Source organism: Vipera berus (genome assembly GCF_964194415.1).
Source record: "Vipera berus genome assembly, chromosome: 1".
In the NCBI taxonomy this organism is placed as follows: domain Eukaryota; kingdom Metazoa; phylum Chordata; class Lepidosauria; order Squamata; family Viperidae; genus Vipera; species Vipera berus.
In genome coordinates this window covers 112,832,328-112,860,099 of record NC_138202.1, presented here as the reverse complement: position 1 = coordinate 112,860,099, position 27,772 = coordinate 112,832,328, and the positions used below count along the sequence as shown (strand labels likewise).

Here is a 27,772-nt window from a genome sequence, read left to right as displayed (position 1 = left end):
TATGTCATCAGTCATAATACCTATATCTACCTTGACTTCTGTTGGCCTGTTTTTCAATTGCCTTTAACTTTTTTCTTCCCAGGTTACATCCAACTTATCTAATCATAGTTTCATTACAGTGTTAAGAGTTTTTCCTACAAGCAGTTTGGTTTTACTTCCTTTAGTATTGAATGATTTGTTCTTTTGCCAGTTTCATCTATTGTCAAACTTTTTCTCTAGCATCACAATTAGAGCTGTCTATTTTTCTTTGTTTATTCTTATGATCTGAATTTCACAGCAATATAAAAAGTAATAAAGGTGGGGTAAAATCTAATAAACATTTTACACTTCGGAAAATAATTGTCTGGACAAAATGTACCTTTATTATCAACATGCTGTCTCTGCACTTTAATATTTTGTTTAGATTTGTTAGCTGGTATCTCCCATGTAGCATTTCTGTACATTTTTTATTCTAGGAAGATAACATTTGTTATTTTTTCTCCTTTTATTTGCATTGGATTGGCACTGGGTTTTGTTATATTTTTAAAATGGCGAACAGCAGATCAGCATTTATCTTGGCTGCTTCCTTTTCAGCCATTAAAGTAATTCAGTCAGCATATTTGAGATTGTTGGTGTTTCAGTAATTTTAATACCAGTGTCTCTTTTACTCCCATCATTTTGCACTGCATATAAACTAGATGGGATGACAATAAAATGAAAATAGAAAACTCTTAGAATTGGCTTGCCTTTCCCATTATCTGTCAGATGCGAGCAATGTGATAGGCACATCTGCCTGTTTTGACTCCGCCTTATACATTTAGCTGTTTTACCCTGTGTTTTGGTGGTCTCTGGATTGCAAAATCTTGAGCATTATCTTTATAGGCATGCTGCAACTGTTTTGATAATCTGAACACTCTTTACAATGCCATATATATATATATATATATATATATATATATATATATATATATATATATATATATATATATATATATATATATATATATATATATATATGCATGTATGTATTTTTTCAGTCTCTTGATAGCTGATGTGTTTTTCATACAATACTTGTTTATAAACAGCAAGTAGCACTTCAACTACATTATGTTGAAATACTGTAATGAAGATTTTGAACTGCTCAGCAGGTACTTTATAAACTCCTGCAACTTTGTTAAGTTAGTAGTATTTTATAGAATGCTTTTTTTAAAAAAATTGAATTAAGAAACTAATTTAATTGAAAGACTGTGAGCAGTAAAGACTTGAACTTTACTTTCAGAATCTATATTATGGGTTACTGAGAGAATATGTCTGAAGTCACATTTTCAAATAATTTTTTCTCATAAAAGAGGCATGTACCAATATAAAAAGCATATATAAGATCTCCCTTTTCTGTTCTCCATCCATTTGTTCCTTATTAAATTTCTGCGTGAAAAAAATCATTAAATTTCCCTAGAAGAGCCTCTGCAGTAGAAGTGCAGTGGGAGGTTCTAGAGGTGAGGAAATCCAGTGGGTAGGATGTTACACTCCATGTGCTCCTAAAGGGACTTTGGAGGTTGGATGAGTTGTTTGTCTTTTTCTAGAATTTGATGTTTCATTTTAATAGCATTTAAACAGAAATAGTCAATTGTTTTCCTTTTTAATCTACAGCCTGAAAAGAAGTGTATGCTATTCAAGGCTGCTGCTGCTAATCATCAGTGCTTATATCGCCTGGCCATGACTGGTGCTGGCATTGATCGTCACCTTTTCTGCCTTTATGTGGTCTCCAAATACCTTGTTGTTGAATCGCCTTTTCTAAAAGAAGTAAGTAGCCACATAATATTTGTTGTGCAAATATTATCATACAAAATTTTATTTGCATTTTAAGTGATCTGTTCAACCAGTTGAAAACCTTTTTAAACTGGAAACTTTGAAGCATCTGAGAAAACTTTCTGAGGCTTAAAAATCTTTGCAAAAATGAAAATAAGTATATTTTAAGAATTTAGCGTATTAAGGAAAGCTAAAACATACATATTTATATTTTCAAATTTTAAATCTGTACATTCAGTGCTGCATTCTGAAAACTTTGATTTATTGAAACAAGATTTACAATTATTTGCAAGTGCTGTGCCATATCTTAGCCTTTTTTGTGCCTAGAATCATGGAAATAGAAATGTTGGATATAAAAATGGAAGGTATGCAGTGGATTCGACCAAATCAAGAATCAAACTGGGATGTTTTGGAAACACCTGGGGATTATATGAAACAAAGTGTTTTTTTAAAGAAGCAGGCCAAAGAGTCTGCCAAAATTAACACATTTTTCTAAAAACTCTTCAAGTAAGAAAAACTGCAAGAGAAAAGTGATAAAAGGAACAGATCCTTTTGAGTGGAGCTGGTGCCCATATGGTCAGTTTCCTATAATTTTCTTAGTAACATTTAGCTTGCCATGGTCTTCTGGGATTGTTTTTGACCTCCTGGTCTAGCCTACAACCTTTGAAGTTCTAATGATCTCCGGTCCAAGTACTGATAGAGCTATGCAGTGCTTTGGATTTAATTTCAAAAATATACTTTTGAGTATGATCATATGTGTATGCACCTTCTTGAGGAAACAACAGCTTTTCCTAAAGTTGTGCAGCTATCCTCTGAAGAGATGCGTGATTACTATTAGGTGCTTGGGTAAAAAAAAGAAATAGGATTTTCAGGGTTTAATAGTGTACTGCACATTTATTTATTTATTTATTTTATTGAATTTGTATACCGCCCTATTCCCGTAGGACTCAGGGCGGTTTACAGGGCAGTTAAAACCATGAAATACAAAAAATTAAAACAATTAAATTAAATTCAAGCCCCAAGAGTAAATCTAAAACCCAGTTAAATTAACAACCCCACAGTCTGGACCAAACAGATCAAAGAGCCAAGTTTTCAGGTCCCGGCGAAATGAGCGAAGGTCAGAGGCAGTCCTAAGTTCCGTGGGTGCCACAGAAGATTGTTTGGGGATTATTTTTTAATGAAAAGCAGACTAAATTGTATATAAACAAATACAGTAAAGCAGGAAACCAACACAAAAGGTTTTTCAGTCATTATAATTGTTTTATCACAGGCTTTTTACTTAGAGCCACATTACCTCTCTATGCCATTTTTTGTAACAATTCCTCATCACTATCACCAAAATAGTTTGAGATATAGGGATCTGATTTCACAAAAACCCAGCTATAATAAACAGAATATTCTCTGAACAGGCCTTTGACAGTTGAAAGCAACATGCATTGAATATTGACATCTTGCACTCTTCCATTCACAACTCATAGAAAAACTATTATCCATTCCAGCCACTGATTTGGGGATATTTACATCCCTTTTTGGTGAAATTGTGATTTTAAGAGAGATTTTGGCAAAAGTGCAGAGGGTTTGCTTACTCAACTTGCACCTGTCCTTTGAATTCAAAATAATACTTTTTGTTCCTGCAAGCTGCTGAAAAGTGTGCAATTTCTTATATCTTCTTTCCCAGGTTTTGGCAGAACCCTGGAGACTTTCAACAAGTCAAACACCTCAACAACATATTGATCTGGATAAGAATCCTGGAATGGAGTCCTGTGGTGGAGGGTTTGGACCTGTATGTCTGCATGTATTTTATTTTAAACATAGTATTACAAATCATCTCATGTCCAGCCACATTATCCACCATATAATGCTGCAGACATATGCTGAATTATTTATCAATGTAAAAATGAACTTTATGAACCCTAAGCTTTCATATCTAAGGAAAAGAGCAAAAATACAATTAAATGAGTTGTTGATCAGAAATGTCGTATTTTTAAAAGAACTGATTGAACTGCATTAGATGAATTGTTCTTCACATAACCTAAGCAATTACCCCAGTTTCCATATTCCAATTTCTGAGATGGGTAGAATCTTTTATTCTACCTGTCAGCGAACAGTTTACCAAAAGGCTGAGATGTTAACATTGCTTGAATATTGGAATAGATCAGAGAAGGGGAAAGTTCTATTTGTTATTGTTATAAATTAGCTGCCCAATCAATAATATATTAAAAATCTACAAAAAATAACTTTAAATAATGCACTATGTAGTTTAACCAAACCCCAACTGAAGGATTCTGCAAAACTAAATATGTTATTAAAATGTTTTTTTTTATATTTTATGAAATTATCTAATAATAAAGGTAGTACAGAACGAAAAAACAAATTAAGATTCATTGTTGTAAATATAAGGGACGCGGTGGCTCAGTGGGTTAGGATGCTGAGCTTGTCAATCAGATGGTCGGCAGTTTGGTGGGTCGAATCCCGAGTGCCGCATAACAGAGTGAGCGCCTGTTACTCGTCCCAGCTTCTGCCAACCTAGCAGTTCGAAAGCACGTAAAAATGCAAGTAGAAAAATAGGGACCACTATGGTGGGAAGGTAACAGTGTTCCATGCGCCTTTGGCATCTAGTCATGCCGGCCACATGACCACGGAGATATCCTCGGACAAGCGCTGGCTCTTCGGCTTTGAAACGGAGATGAGCACCGGCCCCTAGAGTTGGAAACGACTAGCACGCATGTGCGAGGGAACCTTTACCTTTACCTATTGTAAATATGACTGCTATATATTTCAGTAAATAAATGCTGCTTTGATAGCTTCTTATCCCTCTTGCATTGTCTATTATCAACTTAAGACCACTTGTTACATGATAGACAAAAGTACCAGACTAAATAAAACTGTTCACTATTTTAAAACAATATCAGGAATTGATACCATATCATGAATATGATACATTCACCACAGTTGTTTAAAAAACACCAAACAGGAAGATGATTAACTTTTATTATGCAATTTTTTAATTCTCAAAAGGACCGTTCATAAATCATTTTCAGAGAAGTTTCTCTGATCACAATAACATTAATTAAATAATTTTTTAAATTATTTTTTTAATTCTGTTTTTTCCCCCAAGAAGTGATATTCCCCCATATATATTTCCTATCAAGAGTGGTGATGGCGTAATAGTCAGAATGCAGTATTGCAGGCTAATTCTGCTGACTGCCAGCAGTTTGGCAGTTCAAATCTCACAGGCTCAAGGTTCTTTCATCCTTCTGAGGTCGGTAAAATGAGGACCCAGATTGTTGGGAGTGGGGGGCAATATGCTAACTGCAAACTGCTTAGAAAGGGCTGTAAAGTACTGTAAAGCGGTGTATAAATTTAAGTGCTATTGCTACACAATTTCTTAAACAAATCCATTAGATTATCTAAATTCGTTATCATTCAGTAAGACTAGTGTTTAGTGATGGTGTAATTTGCATTAAATAAATTTGACTAATAATTGTGATTAATTGCATGCATGATTAAACTACTGAGGATATATCAATTCGGGGGAAAAGCAAAAGATTCCTAGTATATTAGCCTGACATTCCCTTCAATTCTTCCCAGAATGATAAACTGTTTTTACATGATGCCTGCTTTTATTGAAAGATAAAATTATGGAGCACCTTTTATTGGACTTTAAAATCAAAATAGTCTTGAAGTGATTTGTTATGGACATGTAGAGAACTGAGGTATTCTATGTATATTTTCTACAGGTTGCTGATGATGGTTATGGGGTGTCTTACATTATTACGGGTGAGAATCTCATCAACTTCCATGTATCCAGTAAATTTTCATGTACTGAAACAGTAAGTATTTTATTAATTTTAGGGCCTGTCACTCTCACCTGTAGCCCCATTTTTGTATCTCAATTGCTTATCTTAACAGAAAATTGGATATACAAGAAACAGTATAATATACATTATTGGTTTTAAAATAACGCCTAATATTTTTAGTTAATGTACTTCAGTATTCCAAATAAGCAAGTGTATATTTTGGTTACAGTAAACAAAGGTTGGAAAATAGAGAAAATAGAAATTAGAGAAGCCACTATAGGTTTTGTTTATTTTTTATCAAAATTTTATGCCACCTGACTCCCAACAACTCATAACAAGCAAAACAAGAGTATAGTTAATAACAGGTAATAAAAAAAAATAACGAGAACAACAAACTGCGCAGAAAGAGAGGAAAGGGGTTTTACTCTCTCTCTGTTGCCCAAGACCTGGGCAAAATGCCTTGTATTCAAGGCCCATCAACAGCCAAGAGGGAGCCTTCTGGTTCTTGCAGGGAACCTCCTTCCAGACGACAGGTGCAGCTGCAGAGAAGGCACATTTCTGGTATCCCAACAGATGACGTTCATCAAAAGAACTCAGACTGATAGATTAGTTGTCCAGACAGATACATCCAGGATCAAAGATGGAGAATCCCCAGACCCGGGCAGCTCAAACACTCACAACCACTTAGTCTTGATAGGATCAGGCCAGAGATGGTTCCTTCTCGTGCTGATCCCAACAGCCTTCAGGCACTAGGGCTGAAACATATCCCTGCTGCTTATAATCCACTTATCACTGAGTTTGGGGGGGGAGGGGGGGGAACTATCTTTAATTTTCATATACTCAGTGAAAAGGGCAGAAGGTTGCTGTGTTCTCCATGAGAAAAGAGAAATGCTGAACTGTGTGTGCATGTGAGGAAGGAGACAGAGTGGGTTGGGCGAGTTTGGAGGTGTGCATATTTATATGTAGGCAGGTTTACCATTGAACACAACAACAACTTTATTGATTAGCCCTTGGGCCATATCAAAGTACAAAGTTCCAGCAACAAACCGTCACCAAAACTTGATAAAAGCAATCCAAAATGGAATTTGATAAAATACAATTTAAAATGGAATTAAAATACAATTTAAGTTGAAATAGTAATAAAATACAAATTTAAGATATAGATAAAATATGATAACATTATATTTCGGAGTCGCCCTTACAATCTACCCCAATCAGTCCCACATATGCAGATCTTAACCGGATCATTTTGTTTAAATACTGTGCTACGTTGAATGTTATTTTCAAGTTCTGGCCAGACATAAGGTAAGTTATTTTGATATGGGGATCCCAATGGGTCATTCGTTTGGTATATAGACCAAGATACCTGTCTCTCACCCTCTTATACGGACAACAGTCAAATAGGATGTTACCATTGAACACTTATTCAGCACCTCATGTTCTCAGGGACTAAAGTTTTAAGTAAAATTTCCTTTGACTTCTAAGACAGTGGACAAATCCATTTATGCAGCTTTCTTAGCAACATAATGGAAGTAGCTTGCCATTACCTTTTGCAAACTTTTTCTTCTCAGTCACATACTAATCAGGCCCAGCTCTGCTTAGCTTCTAATTAGACAGATACTGGCACTCTATATTAAGCAGTTATCTCTGATAAAATGGTTTTATGTTACATAATACAGTTTGCTGCTCTTGATACATTTTCATGCAGGCCTCAGAAATGACTTCCTAGAGAAAATGGCTTTGGAATCTCCCTTTCTCCACTTTCATCATATACTTATTGACTCATATCATATCCAATTTATTAGATATGGCTATCATAAATGTTTACAGTAAATAAATAAAATCAAGTCTGAATTATTTTCCAAACGCATTAATACTATTAAAGGATTTATAAAAAGAACCTATAAAATCACATCACTGAATAAACAAAAGTAGTAAATGGCAGTCGGTTTCATACATTAAAAAATAGTTGTTTGTATGCATGCATACTTGATGTACACTATAAGATTGCTATGTGATTGTGAATTTGGATTTTTAACTTTTAGGATTCTCATCGCTTTGGGAAAAACATCAAACAAGCATTGTGTGACATCCGTGACTTGTTTCACGTTGGCAAAAACTCTACTAAATGATTTTTCTAACAGTAGAAAAACTAGTTGGCCAATGTTGGAGATGAGAACTCTTCTGTACAGTGACTGAAAATAAGCTATGCTGAGCTGCAATTCATTCCCAGGTATATAAACAAGCATTCTTGTATGGCTTTGAAGGTCCATCCCTTTGATTTTTCAGAAGAATTTTCTTTTTCACAAGAAATGACTGTTGAGATTTTTATATTTGGTGAGGAATTGCAACATGAAATTTATTCCTCATTTGTCTTAATTTAACAGTTTCTTGTGTTCTATAAATTAAGAGAACATGTATGTTATTACAATCTCATGCTAATAGAAAAAATATGACTTGAAATATAATGGCAGAAGACATAATTCATTTAGTTGGGATGTTTTTTTCAAAAAGTTACAATTTAGGACATACACCATAAATAAAGGCATTTTGTTAAGTTGAACATTTAGAAACATCAGGCAAGTGTCCTGAATTGTCTTAGTGGTGGGGGGAAACATTTTGCTATTTGGAATTAAGCCTGTCTTGTTACTTGAAATGTCAGATGTGGCTTTTTCTGTATATAATTTTAAAGCCTGTATTTGCTGAATTTCAAAAGTTGAATGGCTGAATTTGAAAAATAAGAATTGCTGAATTTGCAGGAATACGGGGTATAGTATCAGCAAATAAAATGAAAAATGAAAAATCTTGCAAACAATTTTCCTTTGTATTATGATAAAAGCTATTTCTTATGAGGATAATTTTTACACTCTTACAAAAAAAGGGAAGTTACTATCTTGCTTCAAGAGTTTTATTCAGTTTGTTTTATCCCATCACTCTGCATTACAATTAATCAGCTGGTTTAAAATCTGTTGGGACAATCTTCAGTGTAAAGACCAGTCAAAGTAGCTTGACCACCTTCTGCCTTAAGAAATTATTATTGTATGAGTTATACAGTCATTAATATACATACCTAACATTTAAATGTCATAGATTAAATTGGAGTTATCTCAAGATTTTTTTTAAATGTAGAAATGTGACAAATCATGAATGGCATTACTAAAAACAATCTGTATTAAAAATTACAAAGAAAAAAGATAGTTGGTCTTATGGCTGGCAGGAACTTTATTCAGAAATCAGAAATGCAAACATTACAAAAATCAGACTTAAATGTTCTCAACAGTCTTTATATAAGACATAATTCTTATCAGTCTGTCATAAGTCTTTACTTAAGACCTAAAAGGCCTTATCCACCAATTATCGGCTTTAAGAAGGATGAAGCAACCAATATGGGGGTTAATCTAATAAAACCCTGATGTTCAAGAGCTTTTAATACCAATAGAAGATACAGGACTCAAGTTGCTGTCCTAAGAATTTGCTATTAAATTCTTTGACTTCGATTAATGCAAATCAGTTATATTATTTCATAAATAAATATTGAAGTATAAATCTGCACAAGAATAGATAGGGCATGTTTCATATGATCAAGAATGGTAAACATGACAAAATTATGGGGGGGAAAGCCATGGATGTCATGCTGCATTCATAAGTCAGTGTTCTGTTAAGTATATGCTTTTATTTTACCAACTGACCAGTCTCTATATTCTAAGAATCTTTTTTATCAAGAGCATTATTAGGTTTGACTCAGGTTTTAGATATTTGAATTGTAAACATGCTTAATTAGTGCATTATCAATGCAATGTTTTATATTTTAAGGAAATATAAATGTGTAATTGGCTGAAGTTAATATGAATTTTACTGTAAGTGATTGAAAGGTTAAATGTCTTTTTTTAAAAAATGGACACAAAAACTATTTCTGACCTTGGTTTATATCCTCTTAGAATGTCAACTGCCTGTATATAATACTGCTTTTGGTTGTAAATCTTTAAACACATAGTAAACAGCTTATTCTTAATAAAAATATTATTTAAAAGTGTGCATTTTATATTAGATATATGGTTATTGTTTATAACTTTCAAAGAAATTTATATTGAAATTCAGCATCCCAATGGTCATGTGATCAAAATTTAGATGCTTGGCAACTGACTCATTTATTTTGATTGCAGTGTCCCAGGGTCATGTGATCACCTTAGTGACCTTCTTGACAAGCAAACTCAATGGGGAAGCCAGATTCACTTAACTCACTCACTCACTCACTCACTCACTCTCTCTCTCTCTTTTTCTTTCTTTCTTTCCTGAGCTGAATCTAATAATGTTTGGCCATTGATGAAACAGCATTTGCTGCTAAGTGAATCCCCGTCTTTTCTCAAAGGATAGAAGACTTTTTAAAACTTATTTTGGAGGAATGAACCCAAATCCTGTTGTAGTCATATAACAGCATAGTATATTCACAGGGAAGAGATTTTGCGGTTGTATCAGCCATTCAAGAATTACTAGTTTTAAGAGCTAGTAGTCCCAAATCAGTCAAGGAGCTTTCATTTATTTATAAGTTTATATGCTGCCCATCTCACTATAGAAGCAACTCATGGACAACTTGGATTTTCCAATGGAGTAGGAAAAAACATCAGTATTCTACCTTCATTACACTAAACAGGTTTTCTTATAAAGACCAAGATTCATCTCTTGCCAGTTCATGAAATTCTATAGCACAAAGGGTGAGATTAAGACTTTTCACTTCCCAATGCTGAAGGCAGAATGAAACCCTTACTCCATTAGGTACACTTATTTATTCAGGCTGCAACAATGCAATAACTTGCTGTGATGTGATCTATGCTCATTCAGCTACTGGTTAGTAAAGCATATGTTCCTTGGTAGAAGGGAAAAATACTTTGAAAATCATGATAGGCTAATGAATAGCCACTTGTCTCTGCATACCTATCAGTGAGGAAGACTAACCTGGTCAATGTAGACACAACAGTTCCCTTGGCATCTTGAACAGAAAAAGTTGGTTATTTTCTAGATCACCTTAAATCTGGGACTTGAGGGTGAGGGTAGGGTGGTAAGATAATCACTGTTTTTTTAAAGGCAACATTAGCACCAGAAATCATGTTAATTTAAAAGGCAAGTGAAGGAATGGGCTTTTGTCTCTATAGCGAGGTATTTCCTGTTCAAGTTCTTCACTTTTCTTACTTGCAACAGCCTGCTTGTCCTTAACTTTACAGCAATTGAATATAATTGGTAAAACTTAAGAAATTGGGGAGTTGCCAACAGGTATATATAATGAACATGTAGTTCATTATCTTATCCAGTAAGGAACATAAATGCATAGAAGCACAAGCCCCACCCCCAAAAAACAGATCACATGCAATAGAAGTGTTCCAGATCCTCCTATTCTTGCCTTTCTTATGGTAGACATCATGTCTGCGATGTTAGTATGTATAACAAAGGCACCAGACCCTATTCATTCCCTTAAAAGGGAAAAAATGCCACAATAGTACATTGTCTTTATATTTTCCTTTTGTGCGATATTATGTGTAAGTTGCATAATTTTCTTTAATGAGGATTTAACTTTAAAAGTGTAGAAGGCTGTACTTCTTACCGTGCAGAATGCTAATTTAAAAGGTCACATGAAAATAATCCAAGATATATCTTAAACCGTTTGGTCTGCCGAAGAACATGAAATCCACCAACTTACAGGCTTTTTAAGTACTGTGAAGGCCAATAAGCTTTAAGGAAAATGTGCGCGTAGTACCGGTGGTTAATGCCCGTCAATCTCCGGGTATTAACAGGATCTCCTAGTTCAGGGGTCGGCAACCTTGGCTCTTTTATGACTCGCGGACTTCAACTCCCAGAATTCCTGAGCCAGCACAGCATGGGAGTTGAAGTCCGCGAGTCATAAAAGAGCCAAGGTTGCCTACCCATGACCTAATCGCTCGTCCCTCCCCGGTTTTCTCTTATACCAGGGGTAGGCAACCTCGGCTTTTTTATGACTCATGAACTTCAACTCCCAGAATTCCTGAGCCAGCACAGCATGGGAGTTGAAGTCCGCGAGTCATAAAAGAGCCAAGGTTGCCTACCCATGACCTAATCGCTCGTCCCTCCCCGGTTTTCTCTTATACCAGGGGTAGGCAACCTCGGCTTTTTTATGACTCATGAACTTCAACTCCCAGAATTCCTGAGTCAGCATAGCTGACTCAGGAATTCTGGGAGTTGAAGTCCATGAGTCATAAAAGAGCCGAGGTTGCCTACCCCTGTCCTAGTTTGATTTATGGACGGTATGAATTTGGGTGTGCGGGCTCACGTGCACAGCCTTTTTACCTCTCCCTGTCGGAAAGAATGTTTTGTCTTTTGTTCAAAAAAAGCAGAACTTAAGTCTTCCCCCCCCCGTTTTGTCTTCATAAAAGAAACGACGTCGCCCTTTATTTAAATACCGTCAAGGGAGAGGATGAGCATGATAAGCTGACTTTGTAATAATGCCGCTTGGGGGTGTGTGAAAGCCCTAACAAGCAGGCATATACATAGAATGAAGGCTACTGCTAAGCTTGTAAGCCGCCCTGAGTCTTCGGAGAAGGGCGGGATATAAATTTTATTTATTTATTTATTTAAATTCCATTTATATCCCGCCCTTCTCCGAAGACTCAGGGCGGCTTACAAGCTTAGCAGTAGCCTTCATTCTATGTATATGCCTGCTTGTTAGGGCTTTCACACACACCCCAAGCGGCGTTATTACAAAGTCAGCTTAATTGCCCCCAACAATGGAATTAAAATAATAAAATAAAATAAATAAATGATTCTGGAACTGGATCGTGCAGAACCAAGATCGTGCATTTTCAAAAGCAACTAAAAAAAAAAATCTCTAGAAGTCGTCATTGTCCTGCAAGCGGGCCCGCGCGCGCCCGGACACCAGCAAAGCGTTGGGTGGTGGGGGGGGGGGTTGTATTCTCGGAGGCGAGGTCATCTGACCCGGAACCAGCGCGTGCCCTCCAGGCTCCGCCTCAGCTCGAGGCACAGCTGCGCTCCCGATCCCCGCCCAACGGCTCTTCCTCGTCAAATTGGAGCAGGCGCTCCTAAGCGTGATGGAAGGGAAAAGGCGGGAATCTGCAGAGGGGGAAGGTGAGCGGGAGAAAAGTAGAAGTATTGTATGTACGAATGGCCCGTCAAGGACTTATTCGCCTCATGTGGCATGCGCACGCACATCCTCACCCATCCCGACAGGTTGGAGAAATATTTCGGGGTGGGGGGTGGGGGGAGGATCAGATCAGATCCGTAACCCGTTTCTTGAGATAACGCGTATACTAGTCTACCCAGCAGCTGGAACTCGCGGGTCTAGGTAAAGATAATGCACACTTATTAAACCCTGACATAAGCACAAGTCTTTTCAATCCAGCTGTGAGGCAGCCCATCTTTGATCGCACTCGAGAAAGTCACAATTATACATTATTTTCACAGGTATCTATATGTGTGAAAAGGAAACAAAAGAGCCAAGAACTGCATGTGTAACAATAATTCCCATCATGCACAATGCAGAAAAAGCAGTCCTGAACTTGGTACACGTGATGAAATTCTGTAGGTGTGTAGAACCGTTTCACACCATCAATATGTAGTATCTCTGTTTGTCTTCATTCATGTATCTCTAACCCTAATATCCTTGGTTTATCAGCATTGGAACCTATCCTAAAGAAGAGTCTTCCACCAGAAATTCAGATCCATCACTCCATACCTTAGAAAAAAACTTAATATCTGAGCTGTTCAAAGGGTATTTAATATCTTCATTGGTGCATCTCTTATAACTGTTAAATTATTTTTAAAAACAGATTATATTACTGTATTTTACAATTATTTTATTTTAGGCTTTCTAGTCCTATGCCTTAATATATAGTACAATGACTATATTTAATGTATAGAATATAACTATTTAATATACTGTCCAACTATATATGGAGAAGAGTGTATGTAAGTTTATGATGACAGCTTTATGTCACTTTTTTGCTTATTTTTGCTTATTTTGAAGCTGATAGATTTACCAAGATGACAGCTACTTTAGGACGTGTTTCCATTGAGACGAAACATACCCAGTCTGAAATTTTAACTATACCTACGGAAAATCATCTAACTCTTGCTGGAATTTCCAGGACAGATAAAGGACTTGCATTTAGTTCTGAAAACCATAATCTTAAGACTGATTTACTAAATAAGTCAGTTGATAAAGGATCCCTTTGTAGTCAAGATACTTGTTTAAATTGCACAGGAGAAACTACAGTTGATTATTTGAAACATACGCTTAACAGGGAAAATGAAAACACGGTGCTTGAGGTAAAAATGCAACCATGTACACAAGATTATTGCAATGAAGTCCTTGGAAAATATGAAAAATTATCAGAAGAGGCTCTTTCAGAAGCAGCAAGATGTCCATATTTACCAGAACTGCAACTACATTCATACAGTGTTCAATTTTCTTCATTAATGACACAAGATAGAAATACTGTACTATCTCTTGTCACCAATGCTCCTGATGGAACAATCAGTACAAATACAGAAATTACACCAGTAAGATTGTGCTTCTATTTATCATTTAGAAAATATCATAGTTATAATATTTATTCTGTTTTATTATATTCTAATTATATTAAATTGTAAACTAAAACTAATTACATTATTGAGTACTGCTGATTAAATCTAAAAAAATTAAGACTGTCGAGTTACATTATCACATGCAGATATACAAGTTTCTCTTATTTATCACATTTGCCTCAGGGTGTTTCATTAGTACAGATTTGGAGATAAAAAAAGCTGGGAATGGGGAAGGAATCTTGGAGGTATACAAAACATTTTAAATTCAAAATGGTTTGGACTCAAAAGTGTTCTGTTTCAAATTCAGAACTGTTCTGAACTTTTATGAGTTTGGAGCATTTTGAGTGCAAAATATCTGCTTTGAATTCAAATTGAAGTACTTCAAGATGTTATATAAAATATTTAAAATTTAAAACAAGTAAAAACTATTAGGTTACCAAATGCAACAACAACTCCTTGTTTTTCAATATATGGGATGTAGAATTATATATTTCAGCATCAAAATATGTCATCTTTTAAATCCTGATAGTTTGAGAGAGAAAACATATGTTAATATTATAAAAATATATTCTGCATCATATAGCAGGGGTCCCCAATCCCCGGTCTGTGGACCAGTACCGGGCTGGAGCATGTCAGCAACCAGGCCACACAAACAAGCAAAGCCCCATCCGCGAGATGCAGGCAGCACACAAAACCATGCATCCCCTGGTCAGTGGAAAAACTTGTCTCCGCAGAACCAATCCCTGGTGCCCAAAAAGTTGGGGACCTCTGTCATATAGTGATCAACAAAATGTATGTTGAATATCATAACCAGAGCAAAATGACATTTTTGCCCTCTACTGAATGGTGTTGATGACTTTTGAATCTGGATTATTCAATTCCAAATCCAGACAATATCTAAAAGCTTTGGTGCATCCATACATAGAGCATTCTAGTCTCTGCTGTGGTGCAACATTTCCATTGCAAGAACTGATAATTTATAGGACTTCTGTCTAAATTGATTGAAACAGGCAGAACACATGGAAACAAACCACTTTTTAAAAATTCTTTAGAGCAAGGGCATCTTTTTCCAAGCTTCTGAATCTGATCTGGAAGCTATTTTCTGCTGTTTAGGCATGTATGCAAACACAGCCAATTTGTTTCACTGAAAAAAGTATTTTTCCCACTGCTTCTTGTTCTGTAATTTCTTGGGCTAACCCATAAAAGGAGCTGTTTTCTTATCCTAAGTCAATTCAGGAAGTGTTGAGATTTATGCAAAACCTTATGAAAGTTTAAGTACTCTATAGAACCCCCCCCACCACTTTCCTGTTTTCATGTTTCAAAAGAGAGTAGGTTAATGAAAGTTATATCAGGACCTCAGATTATTGCTAATATAGCCAACAATCTTAAACTCACTCCCTTCAGAAATCTATTCTGGAGAATCTGGGACAGTCTCTGTAACAATGAATTATGATAGAGAAAAGCTATACAATATAACTGCAAAAAATAGTGGAACAAAATATGAGGTTCTCCAAGTTAGTTGAGAAAATATTTTCTGCTAAAGAAAACTCATAAAGGCTTAATTTTACAATGTAAATAATAGTTTTAAGCTTCAGTAGGATGCCTGCTTTGTTTCCTAGGTGCTGAGACCTTTATTAACTCCTTCAAACGCAAGTAGCACTATTTCTTGTGACCAAATCAAAGGCATTGTTAATAATTCTACAATGTCACAAACCTTATCAGGCTGCTCTGATGGTAAGTGATTTTAAAATATCAATTCTTCTATACCTGAATAAATTAGATTTCAATCAGGATATTCCTCCTGCAAATGAAAAAAACGTTCTATTTAAAATGAGACTAAGGTTCGGTTGAACCTCTCATAGGAAGAAATGTTAAGAAGATTTTTAATAGAGTTGCCTATGCCATCTTTCTCATTTGAGGTATTTCATTGAAATAATCTCAGACAGATACTTCCAAAGTTATTTTGCTTTTTGATTTCAATGGTTTATACATTGTATAATGATTTGTCCTTATAATTTTTCACATTTGTTTTGTACAATAGAATTTTGCAATGGTATACATGCTTCATCTCAAGATACAAATGTATCACAAACAAGATCAGTAAGTATTAATTTTATATTTAGGTCAACATCTAGTAGGAGTTTATGAATTATCATGCAAGCAGAATCACCCATTTGAAGGTCTTCTGAAGCTGAACTTTGTTTCTATGTACCATATCTATATGTGCCCTGAGTTATGTTTTCAGAGTATTTATTATACATATTAGTCATTTATGGGTTACTCTACTGCTCATCCTTTTTATTTTATCAGTTTTATTACAAGGGAGAGGATTTGTAATGGAAAAGAATAAAAATATTTTAAAGAGACAAAGTCTAATATCTTATTATAATCTGCTTTAGGATTGCTAAAAACACATTCCGAGTATAAAACAAAAAATAAATAACAAAAACACCCTGTCTTGCATCTGCTTACTATGTAGGGGTCTTTTTTTTTTTTATTGAAAAGTTTTAAAATACAGTTTTCCCTTAAGAAACCCCCCTTCCCCCTCCCTGCTCCCCCCCACTATGTAGGGGTCTTTGATGAAACTCTTAAAAACCAAGTGGCCGCAGCTCATAAAGCAGGTATTTCCCTGGAGAAGTTGCAAAAAATTTTTGCCATATTTTCTTTGATATTCTTTAGCCACTTGTTAAAAGAAAATGAAAATGTTTCTTTTAAAAATATTTTAATGACAATTAAAAACTGACAATTTGAAATTCTTATTTACCTATTAGTGTCAGCAAGTTCTGTTTAAATTTTTAGATTTTATTCTTAATATTCTAATGTAATGTATCCTATTTAAAATATGAAATTGCTTGTATTTCAGAATGAGATCAAAGAGACAGCTGTAAGCCTTGTAGAAAATAATACCGAAGGTGTTTTTCACAGTTCAAATGGTACAGAGGCAGGCCACAATCTGGCAGCAGAACAAAATGCTGTGGAGGAATCCACTTATTCACAGAGAAATTACTCCACTCCTCAAGTGGTAAATATAATAATATATATCTGTATTAGATAATTTTGCATGTTTTTATTAAATTTTCTTTATTTTTTATGGTTAACATAGCTATCTAAATGGCACAATATATATTTTTAAAAGCTTGATATTGTTTTTATATAAATAGGCAATCCTTATCCATGTGAAGGTTGCAAGTGGTAGAATAAAGTATATTGAAGTAGTAGGCATGGAGAGGATATAGTTTTCCTTCTCATGCATGCAGACACTCAGACTTCTTTTTCATTATTTAATGTAAAAGATTAGAGCTCAAGTCTTAAAATCTATAATTCAGAAGTAATACCCTTTCAGTTTAATAAGACCTCTCTGATAAATGTACATAAGATTGCAGTTGTGTGCAATAAACAGAAATGTAAAGTATTGAGCATTGTTTAAGTGCGAGTATGGACATCTTTGTGTATTCTTCCAAAACTACACAAATATTCAGTGTTAATACCAGAAATTGACAAGCTGGTTTTAAGTAAAAATTTTAATGAAACCTTTTTACATAAATACAGTATTTCTGCCACACCTAGAAAATTATAGCAAATTAATAATTGGTTATGCATTTTAGATAATATGCCAGTTGAAAAATGGCACCCATATACTTTGTGTAAACAATACTGAGACAAGAGAATTGAAAGCTATTCATTTGGTTTCCCAGTATCAAGAACAATGTAAGTATCTGTAATAAATATATTGTTTTTGATATTCAAATTATTGTCTATGTTGGTGCATCTTAAATGTTGATATGGAGCTGTAATGATACACCACCACTGCACTGGTGGTGTAGTGATTAGAATGCAGTACTTTCAGGCTACTTCTGCTGACTGCTGGCTGACAGCAGTTTGGCAGTTCGAGTCTCATTGGGCTCAAGGTTGACTCAGCCTTCCATCCTTCCGAGGTTGGTAAAATGAAGACCCAGACTGTTGGGGGCAATATGCTGAGTCTGTAAACAGCTTAGAGAGGGCTGTAAAGCACTATGAAGTGTTATTGCTATTTATATATTGAACATTATGGTACAATCTTTTCAAGCCAAAATAATATGGAAAGACAGAAATCCACCGCTCATGTCCACTTTATATAATTGACCTACCTGCCTACCCATTGTGGATCTATTCCTTCCCAAAAAATTAAAGTACATTGACCAGCTTTAAAAACTTTATCCTTTCTTGGTTTTTCAATGTTTAAGAATCTGTGGTATTTTTTACCAAAAAATCCCAACATTCCTTACTAGTCTCTGATCTAAAGGATCACAGAATGCATGCTCCTATTTAGATATATTCTATTACATTTTGATATAGACATTGTATCATTGCATACTGGTCCTGCCTGTATATTTATAGCAATTTTTAAAGGGCAACAAAACTGAGGAAACCATTACATTTTCCAAATTACCGTATAACAGTCTCAGTTTCAAGAAAATGCAGTGTTACCATAATTGAAGTAACAGTGTAGGGGAAGAAAAAGTTTCTCAACTGAGTTAAAAATATGCATTTATATATTATGGAAGAGGAAAGGCCGTGATGAAACTTAAAAAACCTAACTATTTATGCACAAACTATCCACCTGATGTCACTCTTTTATCAACAATGAAAATATATGCATTAATAACCTGCATCTTGTACATAGCAATCATTGATTTTGAAAAGTACAAAGGCAAACAACAAAATAAACCATTTCAGGATTTTTGAAAAAAATATTGTTAAGATAAGTATTAAGAACCTATTGAACATACACATTTAAAGTTTTTCCTTACTCACCCCACCATAAAACTACCTGAAAGTATATATTGTTTCATTTTAAAATTTTATTTTTATATAATATATGCCAATAACTGACTTTCAATAAATGGGTATTAATTTATTAGATCTGAAAGCCTGGCTCTGCCAGCTAGCCTGGGACCCCGATATGGGCTTGCTATATTGGGGGTGACTGTTGGGGTTGACAGAGACAATATCCACCCCCATGTCGCCCATCTTCTTAGCTTTTAGTTTCTTATTCAGTCCTTTTAATCATTTTGTAATTTGTTTACCTTTTTATTGGGAGCCGCACAGAGTTGCTATGAATTGGGTACCATATAAATTAAATAATAAACAAGAAAACATCCTTAACAACTTGTAGATTAGTCTCTCAGTGTGGTACCTTGTTATAGAAGGTATATAAAATAATGGTGAAATGAATCCAAGTAGTGGACATTAGAGAGCACAATAAAAAACTAGTAGCAAAACATTCTATAAGCCAGGGCCTTTTTCATGCAATTTATTACAAATACGCATATTTCAGAAAATGTGCTTGTGCACGCATATGTTAGGAAATACAATAAGTGTTTTACGTAGCCTTATAGGAAAAAATTATTAACTTTTTCTATTATACCAATATATAGGGGGTTAACTTGCATCAAATCACATTACTGATTCATAATGCTATCTATTTGCTAAGTACAGTAGCAATAATACTCCAGCTTTTCAGATTTTCCTAGAGTATTACCCAAGCACACGGGTCAGCAACCCGCGGCTCCGGAGCCGCATGCGGCTCTTTAAGCCGTCTCCTGCGGATCCCAGTCCTCCTCTACCATTCTGGAAAAAAAGTGGGAGTAAAAAAGTCCCATTGAGAGAATGGGGTGGTGGAGGTTTGGGGAGCTGCGTGCGCAGCTCTCCAAACCTCCACCGCCCCGTTTGCAGAACTGCTGCCTTCGTCCATGTTTGACGAAGGCAGCAAGTCTCCAAACGGGGCGGTGGAGGTTTGGAGAGCTGCGCGCGCAGCTCCGCTGCCACCTGTGCAAGCCTCCGCCAAGAGAATGGGGCGGTGGAGCGCTCCGCTGAGAAAATGGGGTGGTGGAGGCTTGCCGCCCATTCTCTCGGCAGAGACTTCTTTCGGGGGATCCAGCCTCTGCCGCACCGCGCCAAGAGAACAGCAAGCCGCCCCATTCTGTCGGCGGAGTGCTCCACCGCCCCATTCTCTCGGCGGCTTGCCACCCCGTTCTCTCGTCTTGGCGGAGACTTCTTTCAGGGCGGCAAGCCGCCAAGAGAATGGGGTGGTAGAGCGCTCCGCCGAGAGAATGGGGCGGCTTGCTGTTCTCTCGGCGTGGCAGAGGCTGGATCCCCCCGAAAGAAATCTCTGCCGAGAGAATGGGCAGCAAGCCTCCACCGCCCCATTCTCTCGGCAGAGCGCTCCACCGCCCCATTCTTTCGTTTCGGCGAAGACTTCTTTTGGGGGATCCAGCCTCTGCCGCAGCTGAGAGAAGGGGGCGGCAGAGGCTGGATCCCCCGAAAGAAGTCTCCGCTGAGAGAATGAACGGCAAGCCTCCATCGCCCCATTCTCTCGGCGGAGCGCTCCACCACCCCATTCTCTCGGCAGCTTGCCACCCCTTTCTTTCATCTCAGCAGAGACTTCTTTCGGGGGATCCAGCCTCCGCCACCCCATTCTCTTGGCGGAGACTTGTAGAGCTGCTACCTTCGGCTGCTTTTCTTTCGGGGCATCCAGCTGTTGAGAGAAAGGGGAGGCAGAGGCTGGATCCCCCAAAAGAAAAGTAGCTGAAAGCAAGCTGAAACAGAGAAGGAGACTGCAAGAAGGGCGAGATCAGCGCGGGCTGAGAAATGCTGATCTCGTGTTCCTGGCAATCTCCCTCAATTTCCACTTGTGAAGTTTGGGACTGGCCTTACAGAGTTGCCAGAGCTCCCGGGAGGACACATACACCCGGCCGCTGATCAGCCTCTTGTTTTGCGCATGCGCACTCTTTTTTGCGGCTCCCAGTTTTTTCTTTTGTGAGGGAACCGGTTCCGAGTGGCTCTTTCACTGTTTCAGCTTGCCGACCCCTGCCCAAGCATGTAAAAAAGAATATTGGCATTTTGCGTGTAACTCATTAAACTTGTAAAAAAAAACTGTTTTTTACTGTTATTTGCCTGAAGTCTACACATACTCATATGTCTCCATTTGGTTTTGGGACCAATAAAATCGGAAAGGCCGGTCACTTTGAAATGGTTCTATAATGTCCATCTGGAGCAACTTTTCTACTTTATTTTATAAGACAGCTTTCAACTGCTCAGGAATCCTATATGGATGCTGTCTAATAAGTCAGGTTTCCCCATTTTTATTCTACACTCTGCTAGGGTAGTTGCACCTGGTTATATGGTAAATGTATGTTTATAGTCCCAACATTTTGTCTATCTTTCTTTTGATGGTCCCTAGGCCTAAATTAATATGTATTTTCCCATGGGGTAGTTGCAGTATTGTCTCCCAAGCTTGATTTAACAATTCTGGATGCCTTTCTTTTAGAAGAAACAAAGCCATTGCAGATTCAGCTTTATTGCAGCATTTCCTCAGGAGGATGGCATAGTTGATTCTTTTTCCTTCTTTCCAGCTCAAGTTCATAATTTACTGGCCCAGTTCTTCTCTTTACTATGTGGGAACCCTACCTGTTTGCTTTCTTTAGTAAGTAATAACAACGGCACTTGATCTCCTATATTAAATTGCTTTGCCTTTAAATCTTTATCATAGTGTCTTTCTGGCCTTCGCTGCCTCTCTAAATATTTTTGGGCAACGTGTCCTAGGACTTTTAACTTGTTCCTCTGCATTAATATATATTTGATTACTTTCTTAGGGTCTTCTAAGTTTTCATACCACACCATTCCTTAATAATGCCTAAAACTCTTCAAGGCTGTCTCCCATACAGTAACTCAAAAGAGCTAAATTTTGTGAATGCCTGGGGAATTATCCTGTAGGGATAGAAAAGGCAGCCATGTATACCAATGTTTTGAGTCTTCGCCTGCACATTTCTTGAACATAGTTTTTAAGGTCTGGTTCACCCTTTCCATAATAATTGCCTGTGGATAAGGACTTTTATTCCCAGGTCTACACATACATATTTAAACAGCACTGATTGGAAATTGGATCCTTGACCTGCAAGGATCTCATTTGGTATGCCTAGTCTACTTAAAAGATTTTGACCAACTAATTTGTTGGTCACATCCCTTAATGGAACTTCTTCAAGATACCGAATTGCATGATCACAGATACCTAGGATATACTCATTTACTAACTGTGGCCAAAGGCCTACAATATCCACAGCTGTTTTAGAAAAAGGAATAGAGATTAAAGGCAATCTCTCCATAGGAACTTTATCATATTCCCCTTTTGGTTTTACCAATTGAAACATAGGGCAGGATCTACTGGGCCACTTCTTTACAGATCCCCCTGGCCAATAAAAGCTATCCAAAATTCTGTATGTGATCCTATTCCTGACCATGGATTTTCATGAACTAGTTCCAAAATCACCTTGCGGTATTCCCTGGTGAACTGTTATCTGTAGTTCCTTCATATAGGGATTAAACCTTTATTCAGTACAGCAACCCTGCTTTTTCTTAGAATCTGGGTATCGTTTCCCTGTTTCTCTCCTTTTCTGCTGCTAGCCAACAATGTTTTACTGGTGGGTTTTTCTTTTGTAATGTCCTAGGTGAATTTCCCATTTAGGAGTGTCTATCCCTAGGAGTTCACCCCTAGGTTTTGTCAGCTTTTCATAAAACCTTTTCCTTTCTAGGACATCTCATTTCTCCTATGAAACCAAGATAGTTAGGACAAATCCCAGGTTCTTTCACTTCCTGCTTCTGCTCCATTCTTTTATTTGTCTTAGACTGGGCTGTACCTTAGCCTCCTTCTTGAATCTTTTTTTCTGAGTCCAACCCTCTATAAGTGGAAAATCTGTTCCAGTCATTAGGTTACATGGTAAGTTAGGATTACTCCTACCCACCGTTACCTGTTCCTTTCCCTCTGTCTTTAACCAATGGAACCTTTTCAACCTGCCCAAACATACTTGCAAGGGGCTCTTTCCCCATAGATGCTGCCTTTTTACTAAAGGAGAATGTATTAACATTTGTCTGCTCCCAGTACCTATTAATCCTCTAACAGTGACCCCATTAACTTGCTGGGATTATAATTTTTCTCCCCAGAGATACTTGCTTACTGCAGACATTCTCCTTTTCCTCTGGCTTTTAGTTTTGGCAAAAGCCCCACCGTTGTAATAACCACAGGCCTCTGACTTCCCAGTGCTCTTTTATTTGGGCAGGAGGTAAAGCTTCTTTCTTTCGCCTTTATCCCTTTAGGTTTCTTTCTTTTTTTTTATTGAAAAGTTTTACAATACATTTTTAAATACAAAAAACTCCCTCCTCCTCCTCCCCTCTCCCCAACCCTCCCCTCCCCTCCCCCCTCCCTGACTTCCCAGAGCTGAATACAGGGTATAGTAATACAAACATAAGCTAAAATATGCTAACAACAAAAATAAAACATTAAATTCTATCGCACTTTAACTCTCCATAGTCATAATTATATTACTAACAGATAACAAATAACTAATAATACATCATATAAAACCACTACTTATTCAAATGCTAAATGAAACTTTTTAGTCCCATATTTATTCTGAATATATTCAATCCATCTTCTCCATTCCACAATATATCTCTGTTGCAATTGTTCTTTCAAATATGCTGAAAACTTTGCCATTTCCGCCAAGTTAGAAACTTTCAAAGTCCACTCTTCTATAGTCGGCAGTTCCTCCTTCTTCCAATATTGCGCTACTAAACGTCTTGCTGCAGTAATTAGATTCAACATCAACTTAGTGTCTATAACAGTACTATCTGTAATAATACCCAATAAAAACAATTGCGGAGAAAACTTTATCCTTTTCTTAAACATCTTTTGCATATTCTACCAAATTTTAATCCAAAAAGCTTTAACCTTTTTACAAGTCCACCATATATGAAAATACGTTGCATCCTCGCAACCACACCTCCAACATTTGGGCTGGCAATTCGGATACATACTTGCTAATTTTTTTAGGGTCTAAGTGCCACCTATAAAACATTTTATAAAAATTCTTAAATTTTGGGCCTGCGTAAATTTTACATTTCTAACCCAGATCTTTTCCCAAGTGTCCATTGTAATAACTTCTTGAAAATTCTGGGCCCACTTTATCATACAATCTTTAACAAGTTCCATTTCTGAATCAGTTTCTATCAATGCATTATATATCCTTTTTATATGTGCTTGACCTTGATCTCTAATTTGTTTTACCAAATTTTCATCAATCATCGAAAAACCAACTTTCTGGTTCTCTTTCCATCTTGCCTGTAACTGCCCATACTGAAACCAAGTTTGTACAATCTTTTCTTCTTTTAAAATATTATATGGCTTTAATTGCCATACATTCCTTTCTAAACTTAAGATTTCCTTGTACGTGGTCTAATCATGTTTAAATCCCACATTTATATTTTCTATTGCATGTTTAGGTATTGTCCAAATGGTATCTTATAATTTAACTTATGTCTATGCTTTTTCCAAACTCGCAACAGAGCATACCTTAGTATATGTATCTTAAACACATTATCCACCTTCTTATCATACAATAAATATGCATGCCAACCAAATAACAAATCATAACCCTCAAGTCTCCCTTGTGTTAAATTAAACCAGTCGCTTATCGATGACAAAGCAGCAGCCTCATAATATAATTTAAAATTAGGCATTTTAAGACCGCCTCTTTCACGCGTATCTTGCATTATCTTAAATTTAACTCATGGCTTTTTCCCTGCCCAAACAAATTTATTAATACCTTTTTGCCATTCCTCCAAATTTGAATCCTTTTTAAGTATAGGTATCATTTGAAACAAAAATAAAAATTTTGGCAAAACATTCATTTTCACTGCTGCAATTCTTCCCAGTAAAGATAATTGTAATTTTTTTCCAACTATCTAGTTCTTTTTGTATTTTCCCCCATAACATTTCATAATTATTCTTATATAACTTCACATTTGAAACTGACAGATAAACCCCCAAGTATTTAATCTTTTTAACTATTTCAAATCCCGTTAACTCTTCCAAAGCAGCCTTTTGTTCTATAGTCATATTCTTAGACAGTATTTTAGTTTTTTGTGTATTTATCTTAAATCCAGAAACTTTCCCATATAACATTATTATCTCCATCAATTCCACAACTGAATAAACCGGTTGAGTTACTGTAATAACCAGGTCGTCCGCAAACGCCCTCAATCTGTAATCCTGATCTCTTATTTGAATTCCCCTAATTTTATTTGAATCTCGTATTTTAATCAGTAATATTTCCAATGTTAAAACGAACAATAAGGGTGACAACGGACACCCCTGTCTTGTACCCTTTTCAATATTACATATTTCTGTCAAACTATTGTTTACTATTATACGAGCTGTTTGCTTCTGATACATTGCCCTAATAGGTTGTAAATTATTTTCCCCAAATTCCATTTTCTCCAATACTTTCAACAAAAATTGCCAGTCCAATTGATCAAAGGCTTTTTCAGCATCCAAAAAGATCAGCGCTGCGGAGACCTGATTATTTCTTTCCAAGAATTCCAATAGATCTACAATATGTCTCACATTATTCTTCATTTGTCTACCACTTATAAACCTTTAGGTTTCTTTCTTGAACAGGCTTTCCTTTCTCCTCTGTATCTATTTTTCTGACATCCTCTGACCATTTTGTTGCCATATGTTCCTCAGCCAATTCTACTGCCCTTTGACCTGTTTCTGGGTTGTGATTTGCACCCAAAACCACACTTTGGTAGACAGTACTGTACCTGTAGAAACTGTTCTAAAATTACTTCTTCTGCCACTTTTTCTTTGCTCTTTTCATCTGACCTCAACCATTTCCTGTCTAAATCTTCAATCTTATGCACAATTAATGAATCCCTTCATGCTTGTCATATGTGTAGCCCCTAAACCTCTGGGAGTTATATAAACCTGTATAGGATTATCTCTTGGACATGGGAGTAATCCATTACTTCTCTTGTTGCAAAATTAGTATAAGCTCTCAAAGCCTTTCCTCTTAAAAATGGGACTAGCAACTCTTTCAAACATGACAAAATATGCTTTTATGTTAGAACTTCTGACATCTTAGGGATTTTTATTTCTTTGGGACCATCTCCTCTCTATGCATTCTGAAAAACTTAAGAGGTGATTGTGCCCCTTCTGGTGACTGGACCCCTTTAAGTAAATATATGAGCCCCTAAATTCTCTTGCCTCTTTCATTCTTTTTCCATTGTAGCCTATCTTTCGTTTCTGTCTTCCTCCACAGCTGCTCTTCTTGTTTAATTAATTAAAGCTGTTGCTGTTGCTTTAACATTTCTGTGATGTATTTGGTCCAAGTTATTTGAGCCTAGTCCCCTTTCTGGCTCGTCTACCTTCTTTGGTTTAACTCCAGACATAGGGTGGATACCTGTCTCTACCAAAGTAGTAGTCTCTAAGGAACCTTTTCTCTTTTCCTCATCTATGTATGTGGTGTAGGTTCTGGTAAGAGATGTTGGCTATTATTTGCAAAGTTTGAATTCCGCAAAGGCCAAACTCCCTTTTATAGCTAATATTTGCTTCCTTTTCATAGAGTGTACAGTGAACTTGAATTGAGCCCCCAGTTGTGTGGTTGCCATCCCCACCTATTTATGGATATCCCACCACAACATGTGTCACAGGTTCTTTTAATTATATCCAATTCTGTGGGCTCAAGACACAAAAGAGCCAACACAACACCTAGGTTCCTAGACAACATGGACAAGCATTCCAATTTATTTATTTATCTACTACTCACCACTACACTTTCCCCCATTGCTACAGCTATTACTTGCAAGTCCTACTACTGCAACTACTATTCATTACGAGTTCTACTATTCCTGCTCCCAAATACTGCTAGAGAAAATTATGTCTGACTGCTTTACAAACACACACACACTCTCTCTCTCTCTCTGAGCCCAGGCTTTTATAGTCAACTTTGCTGACTTTGGAGAGGGCTTAAAGAGAAGAGAATAGCAGCACAGGTGATGGCCATTTTCTAGTCAACGTGCTCTCCTCTGAGAGCTTTCCTCTCTCAAAAAGGAAGCAGTATTTCCTTTCTTTTACAAAGTGTTACACTACCATGTATCTCTGCATTCATAGTTTTTATGTTTTCTACACAAAAATGAATACAGGTTCATATTGCAAAAACTATGTATCATTGTACAGTATGCCTATTTTTCCTGCAATGGGGAAACTTCTTTCTGCATTTTCTGCCTGATCCAATAGGCAGTGATATGTCAGTGAAGCTGGAAATATCTTCCCTGGAGGAGGAGGGGTTGTCAAACTATTTTTCAATTTTGTTTCTCCTTCTATGACAGAAAATTGGTATTTGCTTGCAATTTGTCTCTTTTTCAGATGTTTATTAAAGAAATAGCTACTCTCCTTTCCCATGGTTATCTATAAAGAGACAATGGACAAATGACAAAATGAGCATTGTGACTAAAGTTCTATGTGTTGTATATGTGCATTAGCACTGCAGTCATTTCATTTTCATGAAACTTATCAGGTTCTGTGGATGCTTTTAGCTTTCTGTTAATGAACTATTTTTAAATCTTATTGCCACAGTGAGTGATGCTACCTTCTGACTGAGGAATCAGAATTCTGAAATTGATTTGAAAAAGAAAAGGGGTTGAGCAGCTTACTGATTATGATGCCAGGTCTCCCATGTGGGAGCAATTTCTCTACCTGAATGAGAATTATTTTTTCTGTCTCCTTTCTGCTAATAAGG

At 36.5% G+C, this 27,772-nt stretch overlaps 2 protein-coding genes across 5 annotated transcripts in view; both read left to right on the top strand.

Annotated features, from left to right (window-relative positions):
- CPT1A (carnitine palmitoyltransferase 1A) overlaps positions 1-9,624 on the top strand; it is a 51,290-nt gene extending 41,666 nt beyond the window's left edge. For all 4 annotated transcript variants that reach the window (XM_081313957.1, XM_081313958.1, XM_081313955.1 and 1 more), the window contains exons 17-20: positions 1,630-1,782; positions 3,467-3,571; positions 5,529-5,621; positions 7,634-9,624. In XM_081313957.1, the coding sequence (XP_081170083.1) occupies positions 1,630-1,782; positions 3,467-3,571; positions 5,529-5,621; positions 7,634-7,720 (438 nt within the window). In that variant the 3' untranslated portion in view covers positions 7,721-9,624. The remainder of the gene's footprint in view (positions 1-1,629; positions 1,783-3,466; positions 3,572-5,528; positions 5,622-7,633) is intronic.
- A 2,615-nt stretch (positions 9,625-12,239) lies between these two features.
- The window catches only part of TESMIN (testis expressed metallothionein like protein), a 31,737-nt gene continuing 16,204 nt past the window's right edge, over positions 12,240-27,772 (top strand). The window contains exons 1-8 of the mRNA XM_081341375.1: positions 12,240-12,698; positions 13,035-13,155; positions 13,246-13,341; positions 13,597-14,132; positions 15,776-15,890; positions 16,198-16,256; positions 17,020-17,178; positions 17,762-17,864. Of these exons, the coding sequence (XP_081197501.1) occupies positions 13,614-14,132; positions 15,776-15,890; positions 16,198-16,256; positions 17,020-17,178; positions 17,762-17,864 (955 nt within the window). The 5' untranslated portion in view covers positions 12,240-12,698; positions 13,035-13,155; positions 13,246-13,341; positions 13,597-13,613. The remainder of the gene's footprint in view (positions 12,699-13,034; positions 13,156-13,245; positions 13,342-13,596; positions 14,133-15,775; positions 15,891-16,197; positions 16,257-17,019; positions 17,179-17,761; positions 17,865-27,772) is intronic.